This window comes from Anabrus simplex, chromosome 2 (genome assembly GCF_040414725.1).
Source record: "Anabrus simplex isolate iqAnaSimp1 chromosome 2, ASM4041472v1, whole genome shotgun sequence".
Classification (NCBI taxonomy): domain Eukaryota; kingdom Metazoa; phylum Arthropoda; class Insecta; order Orthoptera; family Tettigoniidae; genus Anabrus; species Anabrus simplex.
The window spans coordinates 1,038,632,525-1,038,647,735 of NC_090266.1; the positions used below are offsets into that span (position 1 = coordinate 1,038,632,525).

The following is a 15,211-nucleotide window of genomic DNA, read 5'->3' on the forward strand; positions in this document are numbered from 1 at the left end:
AAGCCTGTGAAATCCACATATATCATTACTGCTGTAGGTAAATGATCCAAGCAAATGTGTAAACAAGTTGCCATACCTATTTGTATTAACGGGAAGTCAAAAATTCAGATATGTCTTGTTATTCTGAATCTTATATTTGACTAGCAAGATACCCGTGCTTCGCTACGGTATTATACTGAAATTTATAATTGAATGCTTATTGTTTTATATATAATCCACCGAAATTCGCGATCTGGCTGGTTATCTGAGAGAATCCGCCAAAATTCGCGCTCCGACTCTTTTTCTAATAGATTACGGCAAGTTTCCTCCCATTTTTGAATCTTTCTTTCCAGCAATCGATTTCGTACTTCCCAGGCTAGGTCCAGGTATTCCACCTGGTCAGTTGGGTCCCCAAAATCTTTGCCATCTTTTCCTATAAGAATTTTTAATATGGATCAAATCCTTTAGGAGATCCGGCGTGGTGTCCTCTTGGGTGCCTTGGCGGTACTGAATCCGCGGCTGGACTGCATTCTTAGTCATTACCTGTCCAGGACCCGTTTCCAGCGCGGTCTGCACATTTGACGACGGTCCAGAACATTATTATTATTATTATTATTATTATTATTATTATTATTATTATTATTATTATTATTATTATTATTATTATTATTATTATAGATGTTCTGGACCCCATAGCAAGACCGCTACTTGGCGGTAAATTACATCTGCTGCCACTGTCATTGTTAATAATGTGACCAGCACCATTGTCGCGCGTAGCCAAGTGTTCGGGATTTCTGGTGATACGAATGACATATTCCGTGCATTGTTGAACTTATTATAGAGGTGAACAATTGGACGGTCAATCTCATTCTATCGTTTATTTCAAAGGTGTTTAAATTTTTATTTATATGCCAGGAGAATGTACCGTAATCTAACAACGTTCTCCGAAGAAAAAGATGGCTCTTGAAAACGAACCCAGGAAAGATAAAAAATGATCGATTCATGATCAGAATAAGTACATCGGAAATCTACAGCCTGTTTCCAGTCATTCGACAGGGTCAGGAATGGGATGAATAAAGCCCCCATCTGGCGGCTGCAATAGGAATTGTGCCGGCTGCCGAAGCCTGTCGCACTCCTCTGGGGCAATGGATAATGAATGACAAATGAAATGAAATGATATTTGACAGTGTTGCTGGAATGAATGAATGATGACAGGGAAAACCGGAGTATCCGGAGAAAACCCTGTCCTGCCTCCGTTTTGTCCAGCACAAATGTATCATGGAGTGACCGGGTTTTGAACCACATAACCCAGCTGTGAGAGGCAGGCAGGCGCGCTGCCACCTCAGCAACGGAGGCTCCTTATAAGTACATTATGAACAGTAAAATCAACTATTCTCACCTCCTTTTACACCCCACCGCCGTTAAGTTTATTTACCTCCCCCCCCCACATAAAAAAATAACAGAAAGGCATGTTTCCAAACACCAATGTTCACGTCTATTACCTTCAGTTTTGAGATATAAGTATCCCCTTAAAAATAATTCACTTTTTTCACTTCCTTTCACACTCCTTCCCCCCCCCCCTCCCAATTGAATTTTCCGGCAAAAACCTTGTTTCTTTAATAGTAAAGGATCTTCTAAATACCAATTATCACGACTCTAACTTCCTCAGTTTTTGATTTGTGTGACCTCATGAAACGAATTCAACTCCTTTTCAATCCCGCCCCCAAGATGATTTCCCACCCCCCCCCCCCCCCCCCAAAACGCGTTTTTATTTGTTTCTAAAGGAGATCCAAATACCAATTTTCACGTCTGTAACAACTTTAGTTTTTATTAGACGTAAGTATTCTCATACAATTAAGTCAATTAATTTTTCAATTATTTCACCTCCCCCCCCCCCACCTTAATTGGATTTTCCAAAAACAATACACACGTAATTCTTTATTTTTAAAGCAGATCCCAAACACCAATTTTCAGGTCTGGAATATCTTCAGGTTCTGAAATATAAGTAGCCTCATTAAAGGTATTCAACCCCTTTTTCACACCTTTCCACCCTTCCTATTGGGGTTTTCGGAAAACAAAAAAATACGTGTTTCGTTATTTTTAATGAAGATTCTAAATACCAATTTTTACTTCTATAAACTTTAAAAGTGTTGAGATATAGATACACTCATTTTAAAAATTCAACCCCCTTTTCACCCCCCATTAATTGGATTTTCCAAAAACAAAAAATACGCGTTTATTTTTAAAGGAGATCCCAAACACCAATTTACAGGTCTGTAATATCTTCAGTTTCTGAGATATAAGTATCCTCATTAAAGGCATTCAAATTCTTCTTCACCCCTTTTCACCCCTCCTATTGGGAATTTCCAGAAACAAAAAAATATGTATTTCTTTATTTTTAATGAAGATTCTAGATACCAATTTTTATATCTGTAAACTTTAAAAGTTTTGAGATATAGATGCACTCATTTTAAAAATTCACCCCCCTTTTCACCCTCCCATTAATTGGATTTTCCAAAAACAAAAAAATACGTGTTTCTTTATTTTTGAAAGATATCAAAAGTACCAATTTTCAGATCTGTAATATCTTCAGTTTCTGAGATATAAGTACCGGTATCCTGATTAAAGGCATTCAACCCCTTTTTCACCCTTTTGCACCCCTCCTATTGGGATTTTCTGAAAACAAAAAAAATACGTGTTTCCTTATTTTTAAAGAAGATTCTACATACCAATTTTCACATCTGTAAACCTTTAACGTTTTGAGATATAGATACACTCATTTTAAAATTTCACCCCCCTTTTCACCCCCTTGGCGACGGAATATCCAAAAATCCTCTCTTAGCGAGCACCTACATCTTAATATGAATACATCCCCAAAATTTTATTTCTTTCTGTTCAGTAGTTTTGGCTCGGCGATGATGAATCAGTCAGTCAGTCAGTCAGTCAGTCAGTCAGTCAGTCAGTCAGTCAGGACAAGTTATTTTATATATATAGATGTTATCTTGGGATCTGACTGGCTAAGCTTATACTCAGCTCGGTTAGATTACAATGAGGTGATGGTATACTTAAGGTGGGATAATGAAGATATTAAAGTCACGTGGGATGCCGAAGTTCAGATGAAAGTGGAGGTTTGTAACATGTGGTGTGTCAATGAGGTTTCAAAAGATGAAGAAGAAAGAGCAAATTTTAAGTTATGTGAAGTGTGGTTAGAGGAGAACCAAGATGATGCTTTGAGAGAAGCAGTAGATAGTAGCAATTTGGAAGAAGGTCAGAGGGACCGATTGTTGTATGTGTTGAGAAAACGCAAGGAAGTATTTTCATTGAAACCTGGCAAAACACATGTGTATGAACACTCATTTTCAGTGCTGGATCAAAGAATATTCGCTGGACCAAGATATCCAATACCACAAATATGCTAAAGCAGTAGACAATCAAATAGAAGCCATGTTAAGTGATGCTATTATTGAAGTTTCGAGTAGTCAGTGTGTCAATCCTTTATTAGTTGTGCCTAAGAGCGACGGTTCTGTCCGTTTATGTATTGATGCGAGAGAGATGAATAGACATATTGCGGCTGATCAATTAAAATTGTTAACTGTAGAGGAGCTGATACAGGATTTTCAAGGGAAAGTCTGGTTTTCTACTGTAGATTTACGTAGTAGTTTCTGGCAGATTCTGTTAAGGGAGGAAGATAGACCATTAACAGCTTTCAGTCACAAGAGTAATCTGCATCAATTCTGTCGTGTCCCATATGGTACTCCTACTAGTTCTTCTGCTTTAGTTCGTGCTTTGAATATTGCTCTGGGGAACGAAGCCAACCACTATGCCACTATTTATATTGATGATTTAGTAATTTCATCTAGCAGTCTTGAAGAGCATTTAGAACATCTCGACAGGGTATTTACCAAGTTAGAACAGGCAGTTTCACTCTTAAACTGGAGAAATGCGTATTTTGTCAGCCTGAAGTCATCTTTCTGGGACACTGTATCTGCAGTAGGTGTGACTCCAGAAAGCACGAGAATAGAGAAAATATTGAATGCAAAAAGGCCCAGGAATATAAAAGAATTGAGATCATATATTGGAGTATGTAACTTTTTTTAGAAGATTTGTATTAAGATTTTCCTACTTATTAGAGCCGTTTCGAGATTTGCTGAAAGCTGGCAATAAGTGGAAGTGGGCAGAATACCATGAGAAGGCATTTGAAGAGCTGAAAGATGGTTTTAGGAAAGCTGTGATTTTGAAATATCCTAGAGGAGATAAGAAGTATGTTATGATGACTGATGCATCACATTGTGGTATTGTTGGAGTTCTATATCAGGAGGATGATGAGAACAACTTAGGGATTGTTTCATTGGCTTTGAGAGGGCTAAGTGCAGCTGATAAACTCTACAGATTACTGAATTAGAGTTCTTAGCGATTATATATTCTCTAAGTAAGTTTAGGATGTACATGTTGGGTACAAAATTTGAGATCTGGACCAACCATCATGCGCTATCTTTTATTTCTACTAGCAAATTGTCATCTAACAGGGTCAGTAGATGGATTTTAGCAATACAAGAGTATGATTTTAAAGTGGTACACATTAAGGGCAAGAACAATATGTTAGCCGGTTTGCTATCCAGAGACCGGGATTTGTGTAATGAAGGTAGTGTCATTAAGACTCATGAAGGCATTTTAATCTGTGCATGTCTTCATAAAGACAATAACGAAGCTTTGAATAGATTAAAGAAGATGCGTTTTGAACAATCTCAGGATAATGAGTGTAAAGATGTGATAAGTGATTTTGAGAATGGAGATCAGGAAAGTGTGAAGAAAAGTCGGCACACTTATAAGATGGTTGCTCTATTTTTAATGAAGAATTGTGGTGATGATCGTTGGCGTATATGTGTACCCAAGTCATTGAGAACGGAATTAATTTGGTTCATTCATAAGGAGTTGGGACATTTTGGAACAAGTAAAGTGTTGTATGAGATTCAGAGAAGTTTTGTATGGGATAAGATGGAAAGGGAAATTAGGAAAACTATTTCCTCTTGTGATTTATGCAACGGAGTAAAGCTCCCAATAGGTACTTCGAAGGACCTAGGCAAGCAGTTATTACTGAGAAAACTGGTGATCTTGTTTGTATAGACTTATTTGGACCCATAGTTCGTGATAAATATGGCTATCAATACGTTTTTGTGGTGATTGACGCTTTTTCCAAGTTAGTCAGACTGTATCCGATGAGAAAAGCGACAGGTCTTAGTTGTAGTAAGATTATTTGTGACAAGTATGTTCAGGAATTAGGTACGCCTAGGATGTTATCTGATAGCGGATCTCAATTTACATCGAAGAAGTGGAAGGCTGTGATGACAGAGTTAGGTATCACACATGTTTTTTCCTCAATTAGGAACCCACAAGGGAATATGTGTGAACGCACAATGAAGGAATTAGGTAGGATGTTTAGATCTTTAGTTCATGACAAGCACACTGCGTTGGTTGGTTCTTTAGCATTGATCGAGAAATGGATTAATATGGTACAGCATGAAAGTACGAAATTCACTCCATTAGAGGTTCATTTTGGCAGCAATCCAAGGAATGAGCTGACAAAAGTACTAGCTATTACACAGGAACCTCAGCGGGACTCTAAAATATATGTCAGATTGGCGAGAGAGAATTTGATTAAAGCGGCTGAGAAGCGTAGCAAACAGCAGAAACTTGAGGTGTTAGACGAATTTCAGGTAGGAGATTCTGTTCTGTTATGTGTTCCCATGCTCTCATCCAGTGAAGAGAAGGTGACGAAGAAATTCTTTTTGTTGTATCAGGGTCCATTCCAGATTCATTGTCGGGTTGGTCATTGTGCATACAGATTGAAAGATGGTGATCATGTCATGTTGGGCACTTATAATATTCACTCTCTGAGACAATAAATTTCTGCGAATTAAGCGTAATGTCTTCCAGGTGTTGTTTTGATAACACTAAATGTATTTGAGTTAGAAAACGTGAATTCATGTATAGGTTGTGAGCCTAGACCTGACATTATTGTAGAAGCCATGAATAACTTGGGAATTATTTATTGTAACTGCAGAAGGAAATTAATGCAATAATTTTGTAAGTATATTTTTTTGCAATGAAAAGAAGAAATTGCTCGCTGCCATCTAAGAGAGGTAAGCCACGTGTGATGGCATGTGTGTGTGGTGGATATATTATAATAACCTGGAACTGCAGAACACTTTGATGGTGTAGTGCAAAGAGTGTGTTATTTACCTGTTATGTTGTAAATATTATGAGTGTTTCTGACAAATTTTCGGAAGAAAATCAGTAGGAATTATTACTAATGTTATATGGTATCATTGAAACAGACACTCTACAGTGAGATACAAGATTTGATTATGTATGTTTTTATTAAGTGTTTGTAAGATGATGTATATGTCAGCCGTATTGGTATTGTGTGTCATTTTCATATATATTATATTTGTAAATAACAGGAGGGCGTATGTTACCATGCAGGCTTCTCCAGCCATACTAATTTAGTATACAATTATATTACGTGATATCACTCGATATCAAGATTATCCGCCATCGGCAATTATTTATATGACATTTATTTTAACTTCAATCATTTGTAAATAAGGCTTTTGGAACCATATTGCATATATTAGAACATCATTTATTATTTAAAGTATTATTTTACGTAGGATAGGAATTCATTATGTAATGTAAATATGGTCGATGTTGAGACAGAGTTGTTGTCATTTCATCTCATACTTGTGTACACGGAAAAGTTATTCTTGAAGCGGGGAATTTAGGATGAGTCACTGGGTTAAACTCATGAGCAGAAGGCACTACACAGCTACCCGTGTGCAAGGCTGGCAAGCTTGGATTCTACATTATCGTCACGCCTACTGGACTTGTCACGAATGAAGAGAGGGAGGTGATAATGTGATCTACGAATCGTATGCTTCATTATATTGAGATACTCGCACACATCACAATGAGAACGTCAACTACTTTATTGATTTTTGAAACAATGAGTGCTCGCTTCGAGACAGTTATTTTCGTACAGTGTGTTGCCGCTTCGACACAGTACTTAGCTGCTGTGATGCTGTCGGAGATGCGTGAGACGAAACAAGCTTACGGCTTGTGAGATATTCAGTAATTATTCTGGACGAAGAACTATGCTTAGTTCTAGTCCATGGCATTTGGTGCAAGTCTGTATAGTATCAGTAGATTAGCTAAGTTGGATTGAAATTTCTGCTAACATGGAAAAATCCATATCTCTGAATTTTCTCCTACTGTCAACGCTGATCAATTTTCACAAGTATAGGGCCAATGTCTAATTTAATGACTAGGCAATTAGGGAGTGCTAGTCCAGATAGCCCAAATCACATCACAGAAGGAAGAAAGGATGTTCATGGAGCCAATTCTACAACGAGAAGAGGGGAACATGTAACCACGGAAAATAGATGACCTCAACGGAAGCTGCAATTGGTGAGCTTCAATTAGATAATGCAAGCAACAGTTAATTCCAGTAACTGAAATTCTTAAATCCCTCCACACTTAAAAGGACCTTTTCCGATTCATCTCATTTTTTTGTATAATAAATTCATTTATATTTTATATTGCGTTAATTTTCTTTCTTAAGCGATACTTAATGGTTAATTATTTAAAATCCTACCCCTGTGATTTAAGTATAAGTCTCTACACTAGTAAATATAAATTTTGCTTTACAGTTTTGTTTAAAACTAACGCTGGCACCCAAACATGACATAGAGAAATGGGAAACCATGGAATGATAATTGATTCTATTTGCATGGCAATTTGCGGGCAAGCCACATGTAGTTGTATTTATATTCATGTGTCCCCAGGTAATAACTTTCATCTCCTCTAATGAGAAGCTTAGGAGAGCGAACAGTTACAATGTTACCACTTTCACAAATTGATCTACACCTCAATTGAAAAGAGGAAACACCTTCACCATCAAATCACTTGCTGAACAGTTCTGTCTTTTAGATGTTTTCAAACTGAATTAACTATTCTAAAATCAGTCATCACTATGCAGGTATACCATGTGCTTACAATCACCCCACACTTCTGCAAACAGAAAGGAAGTTACACTTTGCAGAAAAAACATTCACTTGCATCCAGAAAGTATATTGGTCTACACCTTTGTTTAATGGGCAAAGAGATCGCAACCAAAGACACGCTAATGGAAAACCCTGACTCTTATTTTTATAAAATGAGTTAAAATTTTATGGATCAGAGGTGCTCAGACAGGTGCCCATTGAGGCCAGGCTGGGCTGGCCCGACGTAAATGCGGGCAGCTTACAAAGCAAGCATACATCACGGTGAAGCGAGAGCGTGAACATACTTGGCAGGAGAATGGAACAGTGACTATGAAGCTCTCCTCCACTACTCAACAAAATGCTGTATACAGTGCAGTATTTTTCTTAAAGACACTTAATTGCAAGAAAACAGACCTCATCAAGATGTTCTGTTTTGATTTATAGTGTGCTCAACATGAACAGCAAGTTTCATTTTCTTATATATTTTTACATTCAAAGAAAACTGACATGTTACAATTTACAAAGATATGGGGTTTAAGCATACAGGCTAAGATTTACAATTCCTTGGATGGGAATGACAGTAATACCCATAATAAAAATAAAATTTCTGTCATTCATTCAGTAAAACTTAATATATTTACATAATTCAGGAAGTTTAATGGTTGATTTTGCACAGTATTTTAGTGTTATGTGACTTTCCCTGTTCACTGACTTAAACTGGAAAAATGAATGGTATTGTGATCTGGAAACTGTTTTCTCCACAGTTCAGGTTTCAACTAAAGGACTGCACTTTATTGACCATTGTAATAACCACCCGTTCTCTACCCTACACTGATTTACTAAGAGCATCCAGATGGCTGGTGATATCTTTAAGAAAGTGTAAGTCCACGATCCAGAAAGGACCAGAAAGTTCATGGAAAGGTTTTCCCTTCATATTCATGATAATCCTTATCTCTTCAATCAACTGAATGAATCACTCAAAGGTCTTACCCCCACTTAGCTGCCTAACATGATAAAAATAAGGAATATCATGATATTCTGTTTCCAGTGAGGTCAGAAATTCATGAAACTGCCTATGAGTGAGACCAGCATGCCTTGAAAAAATTCACCACATTAACCATGCAACATTATAATTTGGTCAAATTTTAGTGCCTTCAAACAAAGTGGCTCTTTGTGAATAACAAAGTGTATGGTTAAAAGTTCACGACCTGAAGGTAATTTTGACCTTAAATGTGCCAAGAATCCCGTTTTATTGACTATCATTGCACGAGCACTATCCGTGGCTACTGACACCAATGTATTCTCACGGTAATTCGACCTTTCGTATAGCTTCCATAACACAATGAAAAACATCCTACCCGGTAGTGGTACCCTTCATGGCAACTAGATTCATTAGCACTTGCGTAACTTCAAAATCTCTGTCCACCCCTCAAACGAATATTGCAGGATGTGCTGTGCTAAGAACGAATGTGAAGTACTTTCGTCAAGGCACATCGAATAAGCAATAAATTTCTCAGATTTTAATGCCATTTGCCGTTCAATAGCTTTTCCAAGTTATTCCATGCTCCAAGCAATAGTTGCTCAATACAGGTTAATTCGACTGAATTCACTCATTTCAGTTTGGCGTACACATTCCACAGCTATGTCCATGCATTCTTTCAGGAATGGTCCTGTAGTAAAAGGTTTCAACTGCTGTGCAAGTAAGTATACCGGTACGATAATGTAGCCAGCCCTTAAAATTGCACTACTATTTGACAAGTCTTCTCCATTCTGTAAAGAGGAATACAATGTGTAATTCCTTTTTATTACCCACTACCGATGTGAAAACATGATTCATATTATTTGTGTAACTTTGGTAATGATACATGGTACTTACGCTGTTCAAATGTTCCTTCTGCTCTTCAACCATTTTGATTCGATCACCTCATTCAATAGTCTCATGCGAATGAGCATGTTTTGTTTCATAGTGGGGTTCTACATTATACCTCTGACACAACAGACCACCCCACATAGCAGGCATTTGCATGATCTCCTGTTTGCTAAAAGAAAAATTTCCACTTGCTCTCTGCCATCAGATTCGGCAAGGTCCTCTTTCTTTCATTATTTTCTGGCTCTATTTCAAACTCTGGTATCGCCACAGTGATCGAGAGTGACAGAGAACTTCGCCCAACATTTACAGCCTCTGACGGAACCACAACGTCACTGTGGCTGAATAACATACGTGCATCACATGCCTGCTTGCCCACCAGCTTACAGTGCTGTGTGCCTGCAGGATGAAATGCCCAGTCTGAGCACCTCAGTTACAGATGTTATCATACATGTAAAACAACAACAAACCTGGAGATGTCTAGGAACAGGTGATTAAATCTGGGGACATTCAAGGGACAAATTTCCTTGAGGGACACGAAGTGAAATTCAGGAACTGCCTCCAGGAAACTAGGAAGTCTGGTAACCTTATTCTAAGGGAATATTCAAAATCTGATCATTTACACATTAAGGCAAAGTACAGTAGATGATTCCTGGAGAATTTTAATCAGTAAAAACTTGGCAAACATAGCAGTAAATTTACTCTTGCATGGTCTATGGACAGTATCACTAATAATAAAACTTCAAGTCCACTCAAAATTTTATGGCTTCTTAACATTTGATGATTATGATGCTTGTTTAAAGGGGCCTAACAGCTAGGTTATCGGCCCCTTAATATTTAACATTGTCAATAAGGCTGCTCTTCATTTACTGTAGACTACCTATACTAATGTTTAGATATTATATAAATGGAGTTCAGAAACCTACTGATTAATTAATAGACTCTGAAGATTAACTTCTAGAGAAATAATGTCAACTGATGATGATGATGATGATGATGCTTGCTGTTTAAAGGGGCCTAACATCTAGGTCATTGGCCCCTAATGGTATAAAATGAGACGAAATGTAATAACAAATTAAAGTCCAAAATCTTCCATTGACCAGAATTCAAAACATGAGGATGAAGAATGAATGGATGGATATGAATTTAAAACAATCTGTGGATCCGACCCGCAGTGCCTCACATTCACAGAAGCTGATGTAAAACAACAGTATTACTGACCAAGGGACGACTTCTAAAGCACAATACTGAATCAATGATGCTTGCAGTCTAAAGGGGTGCAAAATCCAAGTCATCGGCCCCTCATAATGGTACTTATCACTAGGAAAGTAGAACCATGGTATTTGTCATGGTGTGGTACTAATCAAAAGTAGTGTAGACTTGCGGTATTCCACACATTATGGAACTACGCGCAGGTAATGAAATTCGCACATGTAATAGAGAACTATAGTGTTTCACATATTGTGGCACCATTTACAGGCAACACAAATCTATGTTGTTCATCACATAAGTATATTAACCACAGGGACTTTCACTATCCCGTGGTGTTCCTCATATACTGGGTACAAATCATAAGCAAGCCAGAACCAGGGTGTCTCACCTATGGTGTCGCTCATATAGTGCTACTAATCACAGGTACTGTAAAAACCTACAGTGCACTCTAAGTGGGAGGCTGACTGCACAGTGCTCCTGCGTGCAACTAATCACAAATCTATTTGGTACCTATCATAGTGGTACTACACACAAGTAAAAGTGATCCGTAGTGTTCCCCGCGTGGTGGTACTAATCACAAGTAGTTTCATGCTTTTAATACAATCATCACTTGGTCGCCCCTTTTAGTCTCCTCTTACGACAGGCAGGGGATGCCGTGGGTGTATTCTTCGTCTGCGTCCCACATCCTCAGGGGGTAATAATGTCAACTAAACTGTAGCTTTAATATCTGTACAAGACAACTATTTAATACATACAGAGTAAACAAAATAATCTACTTCACCCCCTTACAATTCAAAGTATACAATTATTTAGTTTTTAAGTGAAGAATCAGAACTACACATGGCAAACAGGTAGACAGCCAGAGTATTATTCTTAAAGTAGTAAAAATTATGAAGTACTGAGGAAATACAGATTATCTATGTTCCCTCATTTTATTTCCATTATAGTAATTATAAAACATACCTCATCTGTTGTTGGTAAGTTATCCATGGAATATCTGAAATGAAGTGGTCCTCCATTATTACGCATAGGAGAGGAAATATTTGGAAGTGCCATAGAATCTAGAAGTGCTTGCAGCCATTGTTCTTGTACTGCTCTGTCTTTAGTACGCTGAAATATAAATTTAATTCAGTAATAATTTTAGAATTTTATAAATATTGCAGAAAATGTTTTAAATATGTTGGTGCATCACAGTGAGAATAAGATTTTGGTTAGCATAAACACACATACAATCTGAAGAAACTGCATCAACCAAAGTTTTCCTCGTGATTCTGTAACTGGAAGATGCACCTTCATGATACATATGTTTAAAAATACTATAAAGTAGGGACAGAATCCCTTTCTTCTGTATTGTAAACCTCAGTGGTCCAAAATGGTGGTTGCTTCATTTTTTGGGCTTGAGCAATCATGGCCAGCAGCCCACTCAATAACACAGGATTTCAAAGTCTTGCATAACCTCATACGATTGGGCAGGTGGGTGGGTAACCTGGCAATTTATCAAAAGGCAAGGAGCTTCATTATCTAACAAGAACAGACAAGAAACCTAATACATGCACAGATGTGGCTGTCAAACAAGTATGGTGGCATGCCACGTTTACATCATCTGAACTAACAGCCTTAAGATACATTTTAATTAGTCAATTTTCTCCATCTCTTTTTTTTTCAATTTGTTTTACGTTGCACCGACACACAAAAGGTCTTAGGGCAACGATGGGATAGGAAAGTGGTAGGAGTGGGAAGGAAGCGATCATGGCCTTAAGGTACAGCCAAAGCATCTGCCTGGTGTGAAAGTGAGAAACCACGCAAAACCATCTTCAGGGCTGCTGACAGTGGAGTTCAAACCCACTATCTCCCAAATGAAAGGCTGATAGATATGCAACTCAACCGTGCAGCCACTTGTTCAGTTAAATTAGTTAAACCCACCTTAAATTGACATTGCAGATTCTGAAGAAAGGCATCTATTTAGACAGGTATATAAAGTTATCCCATTTAAATGACAATCCCCGAGTAAGCTTAGCGAGTATATTATCTAGAGAGATAAATGGTTGAGTAAGACACTAATGGTTATATTTCTACATTCACTAAACATTCATTCCCAAATCAATTATTAGCATTTATATTTTTCCTCCCATAGCTCCAACTTCCTGTATCAAAATTCTCAAATTAAGTACCATATGTATTATGAGGATACTTCACTGACATTAGAATTCAGTTCATGGAATATTAAGAACAATCTTACAGCATGTAAGTTTAAGTGCATATTGCATTTTCTTTCTTTCCCAATAAACCATATAATTCAGTTGAGTTTCCAGTTGCTTGAACAAAGGTATACAGAAGAAAAATACTTTCCAATTCTTTTATTTATCCTACAATAGAAGTCTATGAACAATGTAGTCATTTTGGGCAAGTTCTTATTTGGAGAAAAGTTGCAACAACAAACAGAAATCTCAGCTTCAATGATGAGTGATACATTCAAACTGCAATCCCCTTGGTGAGAAGCCAGTGACTCAGTATCTCAGTTTGATATTCAACTCTTGAAAGATATCTCCCGTATTTTGCTAGAAGAGCAAATAGACCAATTTTTGCGATTTTCACTTTATGTAATTTCTAATATCAATAGATCGAAATGCATCTACTGCCACAACGGCAAACGTCTAGTATTGAAAATAAACAGTGGAAAAATAACTTTTTGTAGCAGATATAAGGCAAATGTGACAAATGATAGCTACCAAAAGGGCAAATTCTGCAGCCAAAAAGGCCAATGTGAAAGTGCTTACTGCCAGAAGGGCAAATGTCTGCACGATTCTATTGCCAAAGAGTTTGAAATCATTGTTTTCATTCATACTGTGTTGGCTTTCTCATATGCATTACACTTTACATGCACTGTTGATGCGTGGCAAGGTGGATTTGTTTGTGTTACTAACTCAGCAGTTTGTTGTTTGATGTTACCTGCGTATAGTGATAATCATCTTTTTTTAAACAATGATTTAAAATTGGGAAGAAAGACTTAATTCAAATCACTGGCCTAGTTTTCAGATATATCAGTTTGTTTGGGAAATAATAAGCATGATAAAAGTAATAATCCTAATCTCTACCAGCATATGGTTCAATTATCTTAACTGAAGTTGTAGACTGATTTTGCATCTTAATACTCTGTTGGTAGTACCTCACAATGGAAGAAACTGCATAAAGATTAAACAAGTTTTTGCCTAGTTCAGTGATTACTTAGGTTAATTTGGCCTTTATTTTAGAAACATTTTCAATATGTCTTTATTCAGAGGGAGAAGAATGGTGGAGCTTTCTCTGAAAAAGAGAATTTATCAGAGGGAGAATGCTGAACACATTGAAACAGTTAAGGTGACAAAAACAAGCGTGATACTGAATTTAGCACTTCCATTCTATGAAGTGTTTTGGAGGACAGATGATAGTAGGAATAGTAATTAAATAAATTTTGACTGTGTATTTGAGTGTGAAATGGTGCCTTACTTGGAAGATGTTGAACTTTTGTAACCTAATAATGTTACAATAGTGACTCTTGAGGACAATTTTTTGCTAAGATACTGATGATTTGACTACTGGAAGGGGAAACTAATTGTTCCTCCTTTGAAGACAAACAACAAGATTCCTTCACACTTTGCAGACCTTCAAATGATTAACACCAAGCTGCAGACTTGAAACTACCTGAAGTTAGAGACCAAGATTTGGATGGATACACACACTCCGCCACGAGGCAAGAGTAATTGTACGGCAGACTGGGAAGACAAAGGAAAAGTCATTTCCAAAGAAAATTGCAGAAGGAGAATAGTTTATGTGGTCAAGAATATATGTCGAGTAGAGGCAAGCGAGCACCTAAAAAAGCTGTGTTAGTTAATCCGTGTGTCGGGAAAAGTTGTAATAACAAATGCAGCAAGTTTGAATAAAAGGACAGATAGAGAATTTGTAATGAATATCGGAACTTTACATCTGGATTAGATAAAATAAACTATTTTAACTAATGTTAAGTAAGTACCAGTAAAAAGACTGAGAATTAAGGACATGCACAGCAGGAAATTGCAAAATAAGCACTACTTTTTGCCTCTTAATGGGGAGCGCAGGATGTGTGATTCAAGATATT

At 37.3% G+C, this 15,211-nt stretch overlaps 1 protein-coding gene across 1 annotated transcript in view; it reads right to left on the bottom strand.

The window, feature by feature from the left end:
- LOC136863266 (uncharacterized) overlaps nt 1–15,211 on the bottom strand; it is a 326,298-nt gene that overhangs the window by 141,388 nt on the left and 169,699 nt on the right. Inside the window, exon 4 of the mRNA XM_067139651.2 lies at nt 12,061–12,207. Within this exon, the coding sequence (XP_066995752.2) occupies nt 12,061–12,207 (147 nt within the window). The remainder of the gene's footprint in view (nt 1–12,060; nt 12,208–15,211) is intronic.